We start from the raw sequence: 21130 nt of genomic DNA on the forward strand, positions 1-21130 counted from the left end.
GGGAAAGGAAGGATGGACATGAATAAAGTGCTTTTACATGAAAAAAAATTGGATTTGAAATAGAATCCCCACTGATCTCCGAGTCACTCATTCTCAACCTTTCTTAGACTCTGTCTCCTTTCAATCATGACATCTTTCGATACCTCATAACAGTAAATAACTTGGTTATTTGTTTGAGGGACAGAAATGCTTTGTTCCACACGTGCTTTGGTGGTGCACCTTTCACAGGGTGAGAGGTACTGTCCTGATACAATTTCTTCCTCTGGTTATGGTTAGACATTCAGTCTCCACACTGTCTAAATCAGATCAAGAGAGACTTAAGTAACTTAAAGTAGGTCAATTCACTTATCCAGTTCATCACACAGCTGCAAACAGTTGTGCTGGTGCAAAAACGGGGAGAGGCATGAAAACAAGTGACCTGGGGTAAAGAAAACTGCTTGAGCTGAAAACTGCTTTAATCTTAAGGTTCCTCATACATATCTTAGAACAAAGAACCTCACATTTTCATTTGCCTCTGACCTTTTCCACAAAGATACTGAATATCTTCATCTCCAGCAGCCTATATTTCTGTTTTTCTGTCATTTGGAGAGGTGAAAAGACATCTACCACGCTTTTGTTTGTACTTAGGAGTAAGCTAAGTATTTTTAAATTGCAACGTTGGCAGTCCCCCAGCACGCCTCTGAAAGCTGCAGATGCCAAGGGCACAAAGTCTTTGCTGTTTCTATTTGGAATGGGAGAACATGGTTACATATGTATACATGTCTATAAGTAGACATATAGAAACATACACACATACTCTTTTAATATGGCCTGTCCTAAATCCCTGTAACATCTAAAATCTCATCTGTTTCCCAACTGTGACAGTCTGAATATTACCATACCTCAAAAAAATACCATGGGTATTCCAGGTTACAAGCAAGTTAGTTAAAAATCTCATGCAGCCTACTCTCTCACACTCCTTATGCTTCAATTCCAACAAGTGTTCCCAGCTCCCTTCAATATCTAGCTCTTTCCTTGAAGCTAGTCCTAACTCTACTGAAAGGCCCTATGCACAAAGTGCTAGTGGTCATCCCTGAGGTCCATGTACTACTGCCTTGCTGACATGAATCCCTACAAAAGCCAGATTTTTTTCCCCTCACTCTCACCCTGCACAGGCCATTGCCATGATTGTCTTCCCTTCACCAGTGCACTTCGGTTCCTTCAGGAAGGGGAAGCACAGTCCTGCTTGTCAGGATGATGCAGCAATAACAGTTGCTCTTCCAACCAATTCAGCTGAGTTGGGGCAGGGGGAGGAAGAGGGCAGGCAGAAGATACACAGAAGCTGGTACCCAAGCCCACCTGGCTGCTGCTCATCATTCCCCAAACACATCTGCACCCAAGATAGAAACAGAGCACACCCCTTATTTAAACTGCAGCTTTGGGACACCCTCTTTACATCCTGCTCCTCCCACCCAACACAAATGCCAGAAAAGAGAAATTGGGGAAAGGGCTGCAGGAAAGAGCATCAGAGAACAGGGATAAGGCTACATGGAATTTTCTCGGCTGCTTCTTTGCTGCTACTTCACTTTCACAAACATCTCGCATGTCTTGACATGGTTTAGTGTGATGACCTTAGCTTGAAAGGTACACCTTATCTCACTAACAAATGTCCAGTAAATCTAGTAATTTTACTCCAAGTCAACAACTAACTTAACATCCAAATCAACAACTGGAATAAAATCAGCACATGCAAGGAAACAGGACTTCCTCTTTGTTTGAGAGAGGAAAAACATGGTATTCTTTTGCCTGCAAAAAATTTCAGAACAACACTGTATGTAGAAAACCAATTTTAAGATTATTGTATTAATAAGAATACCCATGAGCAGTTAAAATTTCATGATTAACATGAAAAGTGTTTTAACTGGAACTTCTTTGTTCAGAGTTTTGGGGTTGTTTATTGGTGGTTTGGGTTTTTGGGGGGGTTATTTGGTTTTTTCCCCCCCTCAGGTGCACATTCACCTCTCCTCAAACCCACACACACTCAGTGAACTGCAGCTAAAAAAAGAATATTCTTTCATTCAGGGCACTGAAGTAAAGAAAGGCAGTAAAGTCAAAAACAAAAGTACTCTGTCATGTTACAAGCAACTTGTGTTTTACATCTCTTTCCACTCATACACATCCGCAGACCCCTACCAACCAATGTGCCCACTTCCCTATCCTTTCCCTTTCTTCTCCATGCAGAGTCTCTTCTCAATTAAAATAATTACAAATTCTTAATATTTCATAAGTACACAAGTTTTTTAGATCTGATAATATCTAAATCAAAAAGTAGCCCAACTGAAGGAGCACATGGAACACCAACACTGAAGAGCACACCTACTTCTACCACAATATCCGCTCAGCTGCGACATCCTGCCTACACACCCCTTTCAGGTCAACTCAGTGGTACATGTTCCTTCTCAAAACGTCACTACGTATGCATTTCTTCAACAGCCATCCCAGCTTAAGCAAATCCTCCCCACCAGGACTTGTACCACAAAGATATGAAAGGAACAGTAGAGAGGTAACAGCTTCCCGCACTCACCAAAGAATCTAGGCTTTCTTCTACAGGAGACAGTCTTAGTACATATTACATATGGAAAATTCTTCATGAGACCTTTTTTTGTTAAGCACATTAAACACTTGGGCAATATTCCGAAGACTAAACAGCTCTTGAATGTTTTTAAGAAAGTGACTCCAATCACACTCTGAAGGTTTATATACTGCTGTACTCACTTTAAAAGTATTTTTTTAAAAAATCTAGTGCAGTTTTGAGACAGCCTACTATGTTTTAAAAAATCCTAAGTACAACATGGTCAGTTTAAAATTTCATTTTCTAAGAACTATGCCTATACTGTGTCAGCAAAACAATGAAGAGGGAAAGTTTTAACTTTACAACAATAGAGTTGTCTTTCATAAGACTGTAACTTATTTCACTCATCCACCAAAACCCAGCTTTAATATTGCACTTCATAGACAAGCTACGTGAAAATAGCAGTGGTTTACGTTACCACTCTTAAGGAAGCAAAAAGAACCTGCAGGAAGAGATCCTTCCTTGTCCTTGCCCTAAAGCAAGATGCAACACAATACAAAGGACAGAAAATTTTTTCACAACATTCCAAATCAATGGATAAAGAAACTCTTTGCAGTGACAGAGCAAAGTTTTGCTTACATGATTTCAAATTACTAAATTAGACTATCAGAGCACGTGGTTGAAGAATAGATTATGCAGCACAGACTAACACAATTTTAAGGACTCCACTTCCACTTTTGAGAAGGAAAAATTCTTGCAGCTTTAGAAGTGAAAGAATTGGGAAGCACATTACAGAAACACTTTGCTCACACAGTGTGAAAGAATTGTGAGCCTCTCCATTAATTTCTTTTCAAAGGTGAAAGGTTTTCTTTCAAAGGTTCTTCATTTACTTTGGCCTTGTGTCTTGCCACAAGCTAAAAATCAGGTTCAAGCAGCCAGCCACATCCTGCAAATCTTAGGGTGAAGATAAAAGCATCACACAATCTTGATTTCCTAGGCAAAGATTATTCCTATCAGTCCCTTCAAAGGTATACAGAAGTTTACTCACATAACTTGAAACAGGAGGATATGAAGAAAATGGCAAAGGCTTTTCTTGAATAGTGAGGGACTCTGCATTTTTCAGCTCTGTCACTTGCCACACTTGCACAGAAAAACAGTTAAAATAATTGTGGCACTGGAAATACAAACAAGTCTGTTTCTCTTGCCTGAAATCTCACATATGGCTTATTAGACTCAGCAAAATGGAGAGGTAGATTGCAACAATAGCTGCAGACAAAAGACAAGAAATCTAATGTACTTCTGAGTATAAGGTTACACTAATATCCCACGTTAAAATCATGATCTGCTAATTTCAGAATATAGCTACAAGGAACTTTCTCAGGCATCTTTTCCATTCCATTACACAGAGAAAGTCTCCCAAGCAATTCAAGCAAAAAATAAAAGGGCAAGCACATATACCACTGCAAAGATTTTCAGCAGCTTTTTTTTAATGTTCATCTAATGGTGCTGCAAGAGAGCAACACAACATAGATCCTTAATCCCCAAATGACAAGTGAATACTGAAAGTGTGGATTCATGTCAAAGTGCTTCCTTGAACTGCCAGATGAAGTACCGTGCAGTTAGACTGATGTATCAGCAACACATAACATAAAAAAACATAAGACTGGTCTTTATGGCCTACATTTAAGATGTAACAGATCATTATATGTAGCCTGTGTTATAACTTAACTCAATATATATTTCCTAGAGGTTTCTACAACAAGCAAAAATACTCGACTGTGACTAACAAATATTCATATCTGCAGGTCCAAACATGTTAAACTATCAGCTGAGTGGGCAGGAGAAAAATCTACAAAAATTTTATATGAACAGGTAATCCATGAACAGGAAAAATGTCCAATGAGCACAACAACCTAAGGTCATCTGGAAATGAATTCTAGCAAACTGTTGGAAGAAAAATACAATAAATAAAATAAATTTGCAAATAATACACTAATATTAGCCTATTTTGTAAGGAAGGTAACCAATAACTAATATAACTCAAGGATAGTTTGACACTTTTTGAAATTTTTTTAAAGCGATAAAAATAGCCAACATTGAAAGCTACATTTTCTATTTTCTAATGCAATCCTGTTTGTCCTTTAAAAGATAAAAGCCTGTTGTGTCAGGATTGTGTGCATATATCTAAGAACCATCCTCTTCCTTCTCAGCCTTTCCTCATCACTTTATATAATGGGTGTACATACCCTTAACAAAAGATTAATCTGATCCTGTCATTAGGTCTGCCCTAACATACTTTAAAACACACTGAAAAAGAAAATTAATAACCTAGAGAAGAGATCACAAACCAAATATCTAAGTAGCAATTAATGCAACAGACTCTTAGTATTTACAGTAGTATTAGCACTGAAATCTGCCTTAACTTTCTAGCCTGAACATGACACGTTGAGCCAAGAGGGCCTGCGGCTTACCAAGAAGGTGAGGTGAGCCCAAATGTGACCAAAATTGTAGGCTGAATAAAAACTTGAAACTAAGATCTTTCTTAACTGTATCTGCTTAACTCATGTACTTGCCAGCAGCATTCTGAAAAATGTCAAAGACAGCAAAATCAAGGAAAATTACATCAACATAACCTCTTAAAGGCTATAGTATGAAGCAGTTGGTTTACTACTTCAACCAGAAAGAAAAGCTTTACAAACTATATTACTTTATATAAAAAGTATTTTAATTATTTAAAGACAGAAATTGTTTCACAATATTGTTCTCTTTCACAGATTTATTTGAAGAAAACCTTCGCAATAAATCCCAACATTCCCACTAAATATACAAAACAATTTAATGTCAATAGTAAGTATTCAAAATGACAGGAAAGGTAAGCATTATTGCCAGTGATGTTTTCACTAGTTATACAGCATAATATGCGCACATTTAACATTCTGAATACCTACAGCTTCCTCTGTACACTCATCTGCAGTGATAACACACATTACTGAAAAGCTACAAACAAATCTAAATTCTTCTGTAAAAAAACACAAAACTACACTGAAAATCCCCCCGTTAAAAACAAACAAACAAGAAAAAACAAACAAACTAAATATGTTTCCTGAAAGACATAGTACCAGAAAACTATACTATGAGATACACCCTTCCTTATCTTGTTCTTCCAGTGGGAAGATTTTTTTGTTAACTTAGGAAAGCAACTCCAATGCATGTTTGATTAGAACTAATGAATTAGAAGCTTAATGTTGTTTCACCAGGGAAGTTCAAGTTGGTAAGTTTTTTGCCAAGTGTTTCCAGCTGCAGGAAGGCATTAAAAGGCTTGTTAAAAGGCAGAAGTAAATATTTACAACTATGTACGTTATTACCCCCTTTCTGAGGATCGTTGAGATGCAGAATAGTTTTATTCCTAATGCAAGCACAGTCTAGAAGGCAAGGTAATTTGTGATTAAATTATATCAGCTTGAATGTTTGGTCCTTATATGAAAATACAAATAACACCACAATGGTTTATACAAGCAAAGTATTTGATCCTATTTCAGGGTCTCCCAACTAAGATCCTGTTTTACTAATTATTAGGCCTAGCACAAAGGATACAGCCAGCATAAAGATGAACCAATAACTAAATTGTATTTGATACAAAAGGGTCAGTACATGGGTGAGTGCTGGGGGTCAAACAAGTCAATCAGATTATATATAATCGACATCAATCCCACTGACCCCAATAACAACACCACATGACCAACAACAGGTGGAATAAATGGTGAAATGCAGTTCCCTATAGAAGGGACAGGAGACAACCAAGTCAACAAGCCAAACACATAAGACCAAGGAAGCCACACACTGAATCTCTACATAGCCCACGTTTACAAAAGCCAGACCTGACTGGAGCCCAGTCCCAGGGAGGCAGGAGACACTTCCCCAACAAGGAACTCTGCACAGGACATCCACCTCACACACAGACACTGCCCCTTCCTGCAAGTGGTCCCAGCTTTTATCCCTCAGTGGGACACCTGACCCTTGGTTACTGAATGCAGACACCTGGGGCTCATTTACCCAATGGCTCTCCCTGCAAGGCCGGCCCCACCGTGGAGGGAAGCCTAAAGACAAACTCACCCCCCCTTTGTGAAGGGCTGTGGGAATCACCTATATGTCAACCTTAATTTGGGGCTTGGCCTTGAAACCCCAGCATTTCAGATCCAAAAGATCCTAAAGATCCAAATGGATCTGAGGCCTAAAGCCAAAAGAATTTCATCTAGGGCAGAAAGGTCAACAGAGCCTCTACTAAAGTCTGTATCAAACTTTACAGAAGTCCAAAGAAACCACAATCAATATATCAAGACTCAAAACCCCACTACATGCTCACTAGTTACACTGAAAACAAAACCAGTCTGAACAAAGACACTGCACATTAAAAGCCACACTGGTATTCTAGCATGAGTATTTCAAACATAAAAAGGTTGTAGAGACCAAGGAATTTAATTCCCAGCCAGATGAAACAACATGAACTTTATAATTCATCATCTGTACATTAGAATCCTGTCTACTGTAAGGATTAAAAGAATTATGACCCAAAAAATGTGATTTGTAATAAAATTTGGTGTTATAAAACATCAATAACACCATCTCTGAAGATTTTCTTCCATTAAACTCAGAAGTTGTGCCAAGCATGTGATACATCACCCGGCATTACTGACTAGTACTACTACAAGTTCTCTTTAGCATCCTATGCATAATCAAATTCTCATTTATCTTCTATATTCTTGACTATTCGATTTTATACAGTCAAATAGATATGTATGTTTAGATTTGCTGAAGACCATAACCCACAGTATCAACAAGGCAAAACTTTTCTTGGTTGCCAGTTTCTTACAGATTTATTCTGATATTTGTTATGCAGAAAACACTGAATTTAACACCTTTTATTAAAATTATGCCATAAGACAGACTAGAATAGGAACTGATTAAGGAACCAGGCAAGCAGCAGAAACACAGCTGTATCTTAAGCTGTGCATGTAAAAAGACCTATGATTTCATATTGGCTATAAAAAGGAGAATTAGAAAAACATTCTGCAGGGTGCCTTAATTCCCTGCAACATTGATGCGCTTTTTTTTCCCCCCAAGTGAGCTTTCAGATCTCCAACTATAATTTTTTTTTTTATATTACAACACTGTCTCATTACCAAGGAAAGAGAAAAACAACATAAAATATCTACTTACACCTGTGAAAATTCTGTTTAATGTCCATAAACAAAGTTACAGTCAAGTCATTTTCATTGGGAATGTAAACTCCCTATTTGTCTATGGAGAGATGAACAAGACCTAGTGATAAGTTAAAAGTTCATTCAATTTACATAAACAATTGCTTCATAGCAACAGGACCTGGAAGAGTCTCACCTAATTTTATACATTATAAAGAAGAACCTATGAGTCACACTCCAAAAAGTGAGAAGTTATCTATATTAGCATTTGATTCCCAACCCAAAACAATATAAAATTTTCTATATCTAAGGTACAAATAAAATATATTTAAAATTCAAATACTAGCCAAAAATAAAAAGTTTGGCAAGTGAACAATAATAGTGTATTAAAATGTGCATGCTGTATAAAAATTACTTATTTACTAACAGTGCAGAGTCCTAATCTTCTGTTGAAAAAAAGTATTTCCCAAAGAAAAATGTTCGGAGTCATTAAGTCTGAAGTATAGTATCAAATAAAAGTCTCTCTTGGTCCAGTATGATATACAGCCCTTAAAAAACTGTTCCAAGGCTAAGGGAGCTATAAGAGAGAAATCCAAGCACAACTGCTGTTCCAAGGCTTGTTTCAAATGAAGCTGCCTACAAAGAAAAGGTAACTCATGAACTTTGGTGAGGAACCACTCCGGTGAGTTAAAGGGGCTTTTCTAATTAGACATTCAATGGCTACTTATGTCTGTGAAAACAGTCTTAATTTATAAAGCTCACTTGAATAGCACATGCTGCACAGAAAGAAAAGAATGAAACAAAAACCACTACAGGAATCCTCTTAACCATGTTACTTTTTTGCCCAGGATGCTTTTACATATTGCAACTATCACTTGAATAGCAGTAGCAATAGTAAAACTACCTGTAGTTAGACAGAGATTAGTGGCAAAATAAAAATCTAACAACACACAATAGTCTGCTAAGAGTTAGAACACTATTTGTTCATACACATGACAAAAAGGCCAAGATACATTTTAATCTGGTATTATCATCACTGAGAAAGGTCATTATCTGCAGCAGGAAAAGAAATTAAATACTTTTTTTTTGTGACAGTGAGCATTCCAATCCTTTGGCATCAATATTTTTGTCTCCATGAACCATCTGGAATCTTCTTGTTTCCTACCACAAATGAGATAAGCACATCAATGCGCAGCAAAAATAAGCAGCACTTATGTCAAGGTTCCCTGAGAACAAGTTTTCCCTCAAACTCAAAAGCAGATCTGCATGTACGGAATGGGAAAAAAATAATTACCATTGGATTATAAGACTGTAAACAAAACTACCAATGGTTTTAGGCCTAAAGGAAATTAAGTTAACCTTTGGAAACACAACAAACCCTTAATCCTTAGCTTTTCTTAACAGAAATCACATTAAATGAGAGACAAAGATGAACTAATTCACAATTCTTATCAATGTCTGCACAAAGAAATGGAGCCTCTATAGTCTGGTACAAAAGTTTCTCCTCACCAAGCAGCATAATACAGTTCCATCCCAAAGAAACAAGAGCCAAAATTTTTTCAAGGACAAGCCATGTATTTCTTCCCTTCTGCCTGAGAACAAAAACAATGCCCAACTGTTAGGTTTATGAACATCAACTGCTCCTCAAGCTCAAACTGAAAGTCTACAGTCAGCAGACACTTTGGTAAAGTGGCTGCTAAACTGGCAAAACAATGCTGTAAACAGATTCTCCTCTGTCCAGAAAACAGGGATCAATGCAAAGGTCAAAGAATGTACAAATAACTAACTGAATGCATAATTTAACTGTCAGGGTCAGGTATTTCTGCCACCTTCACGTTGCACACGGTCAGTTTAAGTCTTTTAATAAAACAGAGAAAGATGTACTAATATGTCACTGCATCCATCTATACCTAAATGTTGAAACATTTAAATGCCTACAGTCACTGCATTAACTATATGGCTCATTTATAAGCCTTCCTCTAAAACAGTGACTCTGAATTATTTATTTGTACTCTCTGATCTTCTGCTGCTGTCCAGGACACTTAACATCAGTCCTCACCACTTGATTTCCTTTTAAAGGTCTTTTCTAAGGCTCCATATTAAAATGTGATTTTTTTTATTATCATAAAGTACTTGTAAATACACTCAAGATTGAATGGTGTGATTTTAGTGACTAATAAACCTGTTTTAATTATTAAGCATTCCGTTTTTTGAAATGACAATTCCTTGCTCTGGGGCCTTACAATGGCTTCTTTAAAATAAAACTGGGGTCTCACTCCATTTCAAATGGCAAAAAACATAATCATAAGCAGACCTGCTGCTAGTCCTCAATGAACAGAGGACATGAAACTACCAGCTTAAGAGAACAAACATCAAAAAACCCAAAGAAAGACATTAAATTATTTCACTATGAGTGCATTTTTTTTTTTCCTAAGTAGCTCCACAAGTCTCTATTACATGCTCTTTTCCAGTTTTGCCTTTCCAAGAGTTAACACTGCTTGCATTAGTGAAGTTGGATTCTTTAGGACTTGTACATGCTTCCTCAGAAAGGTCTCAATGCCACAGCAAGGACAAAGGTATCTATGCAGTTCTGTCACAAGGACAAAGGTATCTATGTAGTTCTGTCAATGTGTGTACTTGCTTTGTAATGACAAACTGTATTTTAAGGCAGAGCGCAGAGAAATGCAATTTGATGATTCTAAGCTGTATTCTCTTTAATGCGAAGAGAAGAAACTCTAAGTTTAATAGCTGGGAGAACCGGAAATCAACATGCACAGGGAGACAGCCCTCCTGGAAACGTGGAACCATGCTCAAACCATTTGTAGAGTATAAATCAAGTGTTTATGCAGTCCTTCTGCATGTGTACAACTCTCAGTGGCATGAAAAACACATGAGAAGCAGTATCAAGTTCTGGTTATTATTCATAGTACCAGGAAGACGTATTAGAAAACTTTTTATTTTTTTAATCATTCTTACTGAGCTCAAAGCATAACAGCTGTGTATTTGAAGAATAAAAAACATGCCTGAGCATCAATTAGTCAATCTGCCAAGTACTACATTTCATAAAAATCTTCAAGCTCCCTGAAATGCCGCTACACTATGTCTTCACAAATTTTCATCCCACAGACAGGACTGAATTCCCCTTGTTATTCAATGGATGTACCTTTTGCACTTAGTTTTTGTTTGTCTGGATTAAGAAAAGGCAACAAAGTGTCTCAAGTTTGGGTCCAACCATACACATATGGTCTTCATTAAAAACTGCTTTCTATATGCTGCAGGTCAGCGTATGTTTACCACTGGAACCATTCTGCATTTTCTCTTCTGTCATGAGAGACTGGTTTGTGAACTCTTCAATCAAATCCAATAGGGAAAAATCAACAGGGATGGCAGGGACCTACAAAACAATTTTGGTTTTTTTTTAAATCATGAAGTGTTAGCAGCATATCAAAGTAGTAAACACACACAGTCTATACTGAGCTAATTTCCATAAGACAGCTCTCAATCACTGCAAGAAGTTAGGGCTAGAAGAATGTAGCCTCACATAAGCAACGAATTTTAGTGTTACTGCAAATCTGTCTTGAATGGATTGCTGGATGTTTGGACACTGTGCTGAGAATGGAAGCACCAGTCCAGAAGTCCACTGAAATTCAGCTCTTTATTATAACCACTGTTTAGTAGTTTTACTATTAGTAGAATAAGATGAGATGCCAAACACCTAGAACAAGAGTTTCAGAAATACTAGCATAACACAGCAAAGGCCAAAAAAAGTTATCCAAGTGTCACTCAATTAAGTAGTTAAATACTTACTTTGGCTTTGTACTGCTGAAAATGTTTATGGTGGATTACTTGTCACACTATGTAGTAAAAAACATTAGAGAAAAATCTTCCTATATAGACAGTTCATGAAGACACGTGTGGACTGAAACTGAATCAGAAACCACATTTCAAAAATTCTTAAACTCCCCATGATCCAACCTTAACAGTGTTATCTGCTTCTGGAAATTTAAACAGGAACATTTTAAAGCACTGTCTTGCTTTTATATTCATGAAAATCCAGACCAACTAAAATGTCTTAGAAAGTATTTTATTGTTAAATTGTTTACTATATGTATAACAAAAAGTGAAAATATTTATGATGCGGTTCTAATAGCAAAGGAAAGAAACAGAGCATCATCCCATTTTCCATGTAAATAATGGACTTCCATTAATGCTAAATAACAAAAAACTGACAAGCTAGACAGATATCTCTATTTTTGCTGAGTTTTTAGTCTTGAACCCTCTTCCCTCACTGCACTGTAATGTGTATTTATAACAGAACATTTGAAAATAATTTCTGACAGATTACTAGTTTTAGGGTTCACGGGACCCAAGATGTAAATTAGATAATACACTACCACAAAAAGCACAGCTTAGAGGAAGAGCAAGTAAAAAAAAAAAAAAAAAAAAAAAAGGTTTTAAAACAGGTTTTAATGAATAGAGCTACTTCATTACAAACCAAGCAAGGCCTCCTAATCCTTCTACTACACTGAGATATCACAGAACATCAACTTCCCACAACCAAGAGTGACTTCTGTGGAGACATCAAAAAATGAGTGCATCTTCCACACCTGAAACAGATTTTTCTACTTCCTTGCAAAAAGGTAGAAGCTTTTTGAATTGCCACAGACTCAGCTTCTTCCTCCAAAGAGCACCATTTTCACCAGGCTTCAAATAGTACCAGATCACTCTAAATGGACACTGACGACAGCACATCATTATTTGATGTGGTAATGAAATTGTTAAGACTCTACATGACCTGTCCATTTAGCTACTGCAGTTCTTGAGGAAGGTCTTGATGGGCGATAAAACTTTCTGGTATAGTCTCAAACAGCTCACTAACCTCGTCATCACTGCTTCTTTAGCTTCGGCTACTCAGGTTCCATGAATAAGAATTAAAGAAGAGTAAAAAAAACTTTTCTTTTAAATAAAAGTCTATCATTGTTACCTATACTAATCCACTGCATTTCTTATAAGCACAAAAACTATGTTGGCTTATGGAGCACAACAGGCAGCTCAGGCAATAAAAATAACTTATCAGATAAAAACAAAGGATCACCTCAAGGCTCTTAAGAACTACCTTGACAGGCAGGACAACACATTCTTTGCGCTGCAAGAAGCACAGGAGCTTGCCTAAGAAGTCAGCTTCTAAACATAAAGTCAGTAACACATAGCGATTCTTCCAACACAGTACACACAGATGTTACTTGGTTTCCTGAAGCATACAGTCATGAATATATCCACAGCCTGAGTGTTTTGCAGATTTGTGTGTTTTGTCCTAGCCTTGGACAGCACGCCACTGTTATCTTCAAGTGCTCTGTAATAAATACTAAGTAGCAGCAGCTTTTGCATTCAAGATAATAACTGATTAAAATTATAAAGTCTCGTAGTCCCACACCAAATCCACCCACTTGATAGATTTCTCTTGGCTCCTTCAGTTCTGTAGTCCTTTCGGAAAAATACAGTGAACTGCTGAACTCGGATGCAAATCACTAACATTAACACCTATACACCTATATATTCATAATCTTGCACTTCCTGCTTATTCTAATATGCAAGATATGAAATTAATGTGGCCAACACACAATATTTGCTCTTACCCTTCACTTATGATAGGAAATTGAAATCTCACATGGGCAAGCTGAATCATCTAAGCTGCTGATGCAGTGCCTACCTACTTACTGACTTAAACAAATCCATTTAAACGAATTAGGTTTGTCCATTAATATCCAACTTTGAGAGAGGTGACGTTTCTATTGTATCAGGCCAGAGAAGTGCCATATGCCCTTTGGCTCTATTTCCCTATTATCTAACAAGCCTATGTCAGAATTGGTCACTTGACTCTACATTCCTTTTGTCTGCTTCTAGATGAATCTTTCGGCTCAATTCTGTTATTATCTAACAAGCACGTTGCAGAATTGATCGCTTAACTTTATTCTCCTTTGCCTGCTTTTAGATGAGTCTTTTCTTCAGTCACTTCCACCCCTACCTATACTTCTAAACATCAGTATGAGCATACAAGGGAAGTCAGGTAAGTTGCCAGCAGCTGCTACTGTTGCCCGATCAAAATACAGAAAGGCAAAACCATGGCTAATAAAGAAATGAAAGAGTAGCTCTGGCATCAGCAAGAATCAGCTTATGGAAGGCAGTGAGACACACCTACAGGACACTGAGAGGTTTGATCTTTCTGGCTTCTTGCCTCCTCAGGAAAAGGACAGAGAAGAAAACAGAGATCGAACTGTACGCGTCACAGGGAACAGCTCCTTCTTCCGCAGCTATGTTCTGCCTTCTTCACTACCTTTATTTTCCCATAGAGAAAGGGGTAATCTTAAGAAATTAAACTCTGAGTATAAGTAAGCATGCCTGCCAGCCAGTCATCCACTCTGGACTGCAGTTCACCATATTAGAAGCTTTACAGGCTAAACTTAGCACTTTCTTATAAAAAAAAAACCAAAACCAAAAAAACACAACCAAACACAACACCCAACACATTTTTTGCTCCCTCCTGGTAATGAGAAAATGAGCTAGAGAGCAACAAAGAAAAGGAGATGGGAAAAGACGTCTGAGGTCTACAAACAGTAACTGAGTTTTTAATTGTAAGTCACATCCACAGCTCATAATTTAGGAGTCTTGACCAATGTCTTCCTTAAGACTCTTTAGCTCCCCTGGTGAAACAGGCACAGGTCAGAATTGCCCTAAAAATCAACCCTAAAGAGCAACGGTATCCCAAAACAGGTAGCTAGAAGTATTTATGGAAACAGATGGTTTCTGATCTTCTAGAAGTCAGCAGCACTCCTACCCTCCTTTGATAAGAAGAGGTAATGATGCTTATGGAACATATTTGGCTATGTTTAATTTATACTTGCTTTTATGGAATCTCTAATGTGAATATTAAAAACTATACTTTATTGCAAATGCAATCTGCATTGCCAGCAATACATCCATTTGATTCTGTTTAGTTGCTTGAATTTTGGAAATAAACTTCCATCTTCTTCTCTGAAGTTTCATCCCAGTTTCCAGTCTTTGATACGAAGTTAGAAGAAACAGCTCTGAGTTCTGTGAGCTGTTAATCACAGGGTCCATGGCTGGGGGGGGCAAAACAGGAGCTGCAACAGAGCTCTGATCAGCAGCCTGAGACAGACAGATGTAGAGAAAGCTCAGAAGCGTGTCAACTGAACTCCAAAGCTTGCTTCTTCACTTATCAAACAAAAGGAAATACTCATGGTAGAAATAACTAGAACACCAAACTGTTATGCAGTCTACATACCTACATACAGGGCTCATCACAATAAAGCTACTGCCTTTAATGGCACTGATGGCATCTAAAGGGAAAAAAATGAAACAAACAAACAAAAAAAACACTTCTATTTGAAGCTCAGAAGTTCTGATTAGGAAAAAAGAAAGATCTCTTCAATTTCCAGGCTTGCCACGAAGCAAGGAAAGCATGGTAACAGCTTCCTTGCAGCTGTGGAGGCAAAACAAATCTGACTAGCACTCTGGGGTTTGGCCAGTTTCTCCCTGCCAGTCACTGACTGCTTTCCAAAAAAATGAACAGGGTGAGAAGTCAGTGGAAAAGATCCTTTGCTATTCCTTAAAAAAAAATATATAATAAATATATATATATATATATATATATATATATAAAAAGACAACATGAAAGGGGGAATAAGCTTTCTAATCTAACGTTTAGAACTAATCTTGGCCCAATTTGCATGATGTCCTGAATAAAGGGAGTAGAAATATCCACATAGGCATAATGTTACAAAACTCTCACTCATACGACACACCCAATTGTGGTAAGGCAAACCCAAAAATCGTAAAAAGACAAGTATCAAACAGTAGTGGACAAGTAACCTTGTCTGTGATCACATCATTCCGGGCTGCTGGCAGAATACTACCTATTTTTGGTGCACACACCCCAAGGACCATCAGGGGAAAGCACGAAGTGCTAGAAGCAAAAGAACTCAGTGTCTTCTGTCTCAGCTGAAGCTAGATTTTACATTTGAAATACTTATACATGGAAAAGATATCAGATAGTAAAGAATTTTTACTGCCTATGCTAGCATAGGCATATTCCACAGCTGAAAGTTGGACATCAGACAAAACAAGCCTTGAAATAAGATGTGGTTTAGTTTCCTAACTGCAGGAATAATTAAACATTGGCAGAGCTTTCCAGAAGAGGTGACAGACACACCATGATCTAAGGCTAAGATAAGATCAATTTCTGAGAGAGATGTTTTAATTTATCTTTGAGGAAAGTTCTACAGGCTGCACAAGTGGGGAAATCACACTGGATAACCACAGTAACCCATTTTGGCTTTGGGACATACAGATCTACAAAGTTTCAAAGACAGTGCAGAGAAAGGAATATTTTTGCTACTCTCTCAAAGTTCGTAGCACTACAGTTCCAAATGCCTATAATAAATTATTTGATTGTCAAGTCAGTTGCCCTGTTCAAAGCTCAGGAAATACTTTCCATCCAGTGCAGAAATGACAAAATGTACTGTTGGGGGAACACGCAAGCTCTCCCACTTCAGGCACATCAAAACCAACAGCTGAAGATAGTCTACTGCGTTGACTGCCCTACAGAAAGGGCTCTCCAACACAGAACTAACCTGGACTAAGGAGGTTTTTCATGTTTCTCGATATTATGTATGCAGCTCATCTGTTGGCATCAGCTGAATATTTCCCATACAATGAACATACCTGCAGCTGGGGAGACTCCAGGTTTAGCAATATTTCAGTCCAACTCTTCATCAGCAATAGCCAAATTAAACTTTATACAAGACAAAGGGTCCATCTAGCCCAAAATCCCACCTCTACAACTTGCAGTCCCTCTACCCAGCCCTTGAACTACTTGTTGAGATTCTGCTACAGTTTTCCCCTTCATTTCTTTATCACAAAATCACAAAGTTAAGGAATCTACTTATAAATCCTCTCCTGGCCCTGGCCAGCCATAGCAAGAGGAGAGGGAAGCTTGAAAAAAGTGAGGGTAAAATGCCAACAAGCACAGGGTCTGTTTCTGCTCCCTCACCCTGTCACATCTCCGAGCAAAGCACCACTGGGCAGCACCCAACAGTTCCCCGGATGCCTTTAGAGCACAGAATGCTGTTCAGCAATACTCTGTGCTCAGTGTCCTCTATTTTTACTCTTTTGACCTTCAACCTCCAACCCCATACATGTGCCCTAATACTTCAGCTTTCCTCATCTCTGTTTATTCTCCACCTGCTTTCAGAGGAAGACAGGATTTAGATTTGTTAGGGACAGGCTAACACCAATTCATCATGGAAAAAATCCTACAAAAACAGCAAAGACATTCCCTACAGACAAATAAAGGGAAGCACCAAGCATTTGCCCTGTTCTAATGTTCTCCTAGATGGCAGATAATTTCAGCTGTTCTCAAGTGGATGAACTCTGCCTATTTAATAATCTTCACAAGATTCCCTCCTCCAGTACTTCCAACTCTGAATGCTTTTTGCATCCACTGGCAAAAAAAAAAATATACTTGTATTACCTTTTGTGTAAAGACTCTTTTTAGGCCTGACTCCTAGCTTAATACTAGAGGAAACAGTCAGCTGCTGTTTGCTATCCAACCTCTACCAGCGATGGTTTTGTACACTTCCATCGTAACCCCTTTAAGTTATATTCTTCTAGACACCATTTGACCTTTGACTTCTACTTGAAGTAGAAAATGCTAATAAAAGCACCTCTGACAAACATTGGTTATGACTCCTGTGAGATCTTTCACAATAAATATCACAATGTCTCTAATTATGTAAGCATGATACGGAAACAATCTAATGCTTATAATATGCTTCTGAATGACAGTGACTGTCACTCCTAAGCAACGTAACTTTCACCTCAACTTTCCAGTTTCCTTCAATGTAGTCAGAAAACATTAAGCTAATATTTTACGGAAATCCAAGTGGGCTGTTTTTGACAAAGATGCCCTCACTCAATAAAATTAAACTGTCGTGGAATAAGAAATGCAATTCAACTATGAATTAATGACTAACAGATAGGAAATAAGTTGGAACAATTGGCTTTTTTCCCCAAAAAAGAAGGATCCCCAGTGGAGTCCTACAAGGACCTGTTCTGGGATCAATACCTTCAACATCTTAAAGCAAAATCTAGCAAAGAAGCTTAACGCTTATGTGACAGAGTTTGCTGACAATGCTTAAAGCTTTTCAAGGTTGAAAAAGTGATGGCCAAAGATCTGAAGACCTTAATGATACTGCGTAAGTGGGCTGTAAAATAGCAGATAAGATTAAATGTAGATAAATGTAAAATGATGCATAGTGTAAAAAAAAAAAAAAAGCCTAAATTATATACACAATGACAAATTCTGAACTAGCTATTACCACTTAAAAGAGTGATTGTGGAGTTATAATAGACAGTTCCACAGAAGTGCCAACACCATGCATAAAAGATCATCAAGATAAAGCAGGTAGAATATTAAAGAATAAAAACTAATATGCTATCTAAGTTTACAGGGTGTCCTATGCTGAAACGCTGTAGCCAGTCCTGGTTATTGTTCCTTAACCCTGTTCCTCTGATCCCTGCATCTCTATCTCCAATCAGGAACAGACCTGCAAAAGGTATAAAGAAAAATGAAAGGACAATGAAAAGGAGTCACTTCTTTCTAAAACACCTCTGGAAAAGTCACAAGCAAGGGATGATAAATAAAATAAAAAGGTATCAGTCTCTAAGCCACACAAGAACAACATGGATTCTCCTTTTCACCGCCTCTTCCAATACAAAAATTAAAAAAACAAGACCTGAAACAAGCACGTAGAAAAAACACTTATTTTGTTTGGTTTTGAACAAGTGTTTTTTCCACACAAAATATGCTTAAGCCTTACAACACTCAGCCACAGGATGTTGTGGATGCTACAAGCATGGCTTCAAATACTGATTGGACAAACTCATAGAAGAAAAAACCCAACGGGGGCACTAAAAACAAATATCACCTCCAGTTCCGGAAACCTGTGAGCCACAAATTACTGGAGGCTGGGAGAGGTATTTCCTCAATATACACTATACTCTCCTCCAAGCATCTGCTTTTGGCAGTGCAGAGAGGCAGGATACTGGGCTAGCGGGATCTTTAATGTGACCAAGCACAGTCATTTTTAAATTCTTATGTAACTCATAAAAAAGTGAAAACATTAATCGTATGTACATCAGAAATATAAGCACAGCACATTGAAGGACCAGATTTTCAAAAGCCTAAAGGTCAGCACAGTGATTAACTACTACAGTCACAGTTTGAGAAGTGCTTTTTCTAACATTAGAGTAGCTTAGTCTCCCCCAACCACAAACTTGTGTAAATGTATGACAAACAAACTGTGAAATCTGAATTTAATTCAGAACGGTTCCCTGCAGCTGTGCACACTGTTGCATTGGTACAGCTGAGGGTGTACTACAGGCTTGGAAACAACAGGGCTACTTAAATCAGAAGAGGCCCCCACAGAAATATTTGTCAAGCTACAAGCTGCATCAGTAGAAACGGAGTATCACACTGCTTTTTGCATCTCAGAAGGCCCTTTCCATCACATCCACACTACCAACTCCTGATTATCTAAAGAAATACTGAATTACTGATATCAAAGACAGAAATGCTGAGAGTAGACTTGTCCTGTTTATTAAATTTGTCCAACACATATATTTATTTCCAGCTGCTTACTGGATTTACAAAACTTCTGCCACTTGAAATGGAAGACAAAAGGGGAGGGGATGAGAGGTTGTCCTTTGAAGTCTGGGGAGCATCTCACATAGGTTGAGTAGAAGCTTTCTTAACTTTAGCTGCAAAACTCCTCAAAGATTCCATCACAGTGAATACTCGCCAGCACGTAAAGATCTGTTACTACAAGTCACATCAGGTCTTAGTCAGAGCACCCAAGATAAAAACAAACTGGCAGACTCCCGTTAAAAAGCCTTGTGCATCTCAAAAACTGGTATTTCTGAATTTGCAGCCTTTCCTGTTTTGCAATGTTAATGTTGTTTTGCTGAAGCTTCCCCAGTGTTCAATAAGTTATATGGTACATAGCGTGTTCTGTATGTATGATTTGCAAAAAGCTTAGTTCACAGCTACCAAGAATAGAAATAATTTCCTCTAATTTTCTTGTCAGTACCATACACAGTATGTCAAAACAATACAACAAACACCTTGCTATTGCATTTGATAGCTCTACCAACCACTATTTTAATGGACAGTCGGCAAGAAACTAAGTCACCTCTTCTGCTTTCAGATTATTTTATTTTCCTGAATAAGGATATTAGTGCTCTTTAATCGTTTCAGGAAGTGTTGAGTATCAAAAGCAGCTGCACCTTTTAACCACCTAGCTAAACGAGGTAGGAGAGAATAAAATTTTAAAACATAGAGCTCTCTTCTTCTAGGGCCCAGTCTGAAAAATCTGTATTGAGATATCCACTAGTCAAAGCCCAAATACAAGTCTCCTGGAATTGAATGCAATGTAATGCAGCTTTTCTAGAAAAAAAACTAAAAAAAGAGTAAGCCTGTGCATCTGCAACAATTATGTCAATTTAAGACACCTTTTTGACGAGAAGTCCAAGAACCTAGTTTTTCACTTTGCTCCTAAAAGTAGCAAACCAGCAATGAATTACTGTATCCTGGGAGTCTTCATACTTGTTGTACATTCTCCTTCTCGTTAAATAAAAAAGGACTACTTGCCATCCACATTTTTAAACTGCTAAGCTTCATCCCTCATTTGTCTCTCTTGTAAAACTAGGAATATCAAAAGACATCAAAACAAAGTTTAAGATCTCTTGGGTCTCTTATGCCTGTAACCCTAAGCAGCAATCAGTAGATCTTTTACTGTGGGGGTGAAAGGCTAAAAGGGGACACACTGAACTTACCCACTCTCACTTTTGACAAACCTATGCATTTTCAAATACCCGCGAAGGTATGTTTCCTAAATAAACCACTTTTCGCGTTAAGAATTAAGACCTAAAAAATGCTGGAAAATACACCACAATGAGGAGTGACCTACAGAAGGTTACTAGCAAGAAGTATCCTGTAATTACTGATACCAGCAAGCATATAACACAAACTAGATTTCCCCGCATCCTCCCTCGCGGTTCCATGGGCAGGCAGGGGCAGGCAGGACTTCTGGCTCCACGGCGACTGCCCCACCGCTCACTCAGCGCCGTGCCCTCGGCACACTGACACACCACCGCTCCGATCCCCAGCACCGAACCCACCCTTGGCTCTTCTGGGGTCATCTGCCCCGCGCGTGTAGCGCCAGGGGATGCCCGGGGGATGCGGTCCCAACCAGCGCCGCCGCCCGCTACCTCCCGCCGGGCCCAGCGCAGCCCCGACCCTCGG

At 38.2% G+C, this 21130-nt stretch overlaps 1 protein-coding gene across 3 annotated transcripts in view; it reads right to left on the reverse strand.

Annotated features, from left to right (window-relative positions):
• MAST2 (microtubule associated serine/threonine kinase 2) overlaps positions 1 to 21100 on the reverse strand; it is a 195984-nt gene extending 174884 nt beyond the window's left edge. For all 3 annotated transcript variants that reach the window (XM_026853582.1, XM_026853583.1, XM_026853581.1), the window contains exon 1: positions 21007 to 21100. In XM_026853582.1, the coding sequence (XP_026709383.1) occupies positions 21007 to 21027 (21 nt within the window). In that variant the 5' untranslated portion in view covers positions 21028 to 21100. The remainder of the gene's footprint in view (positions 1 to 21006) is intronic.
• Between the last annotated feature and the right edge of the window lie 30 nt (positions 21101 to 21130).

The sequence above is a fragment of the Athene cunicularia genome (assembly GCF_003259725.1).
Source record: "Athene cunicularia isolate RWA chromosome 8 unlocalized genomic scaffold, athCun1 chr8_part1, whole genome shotgun sequence".
Classification (NCBI taxonomy): Eukaryota; Metazoa; Chordata; class Aves; order Strigiformes; family Strigidae; genus Athene; species Athene cunicularia.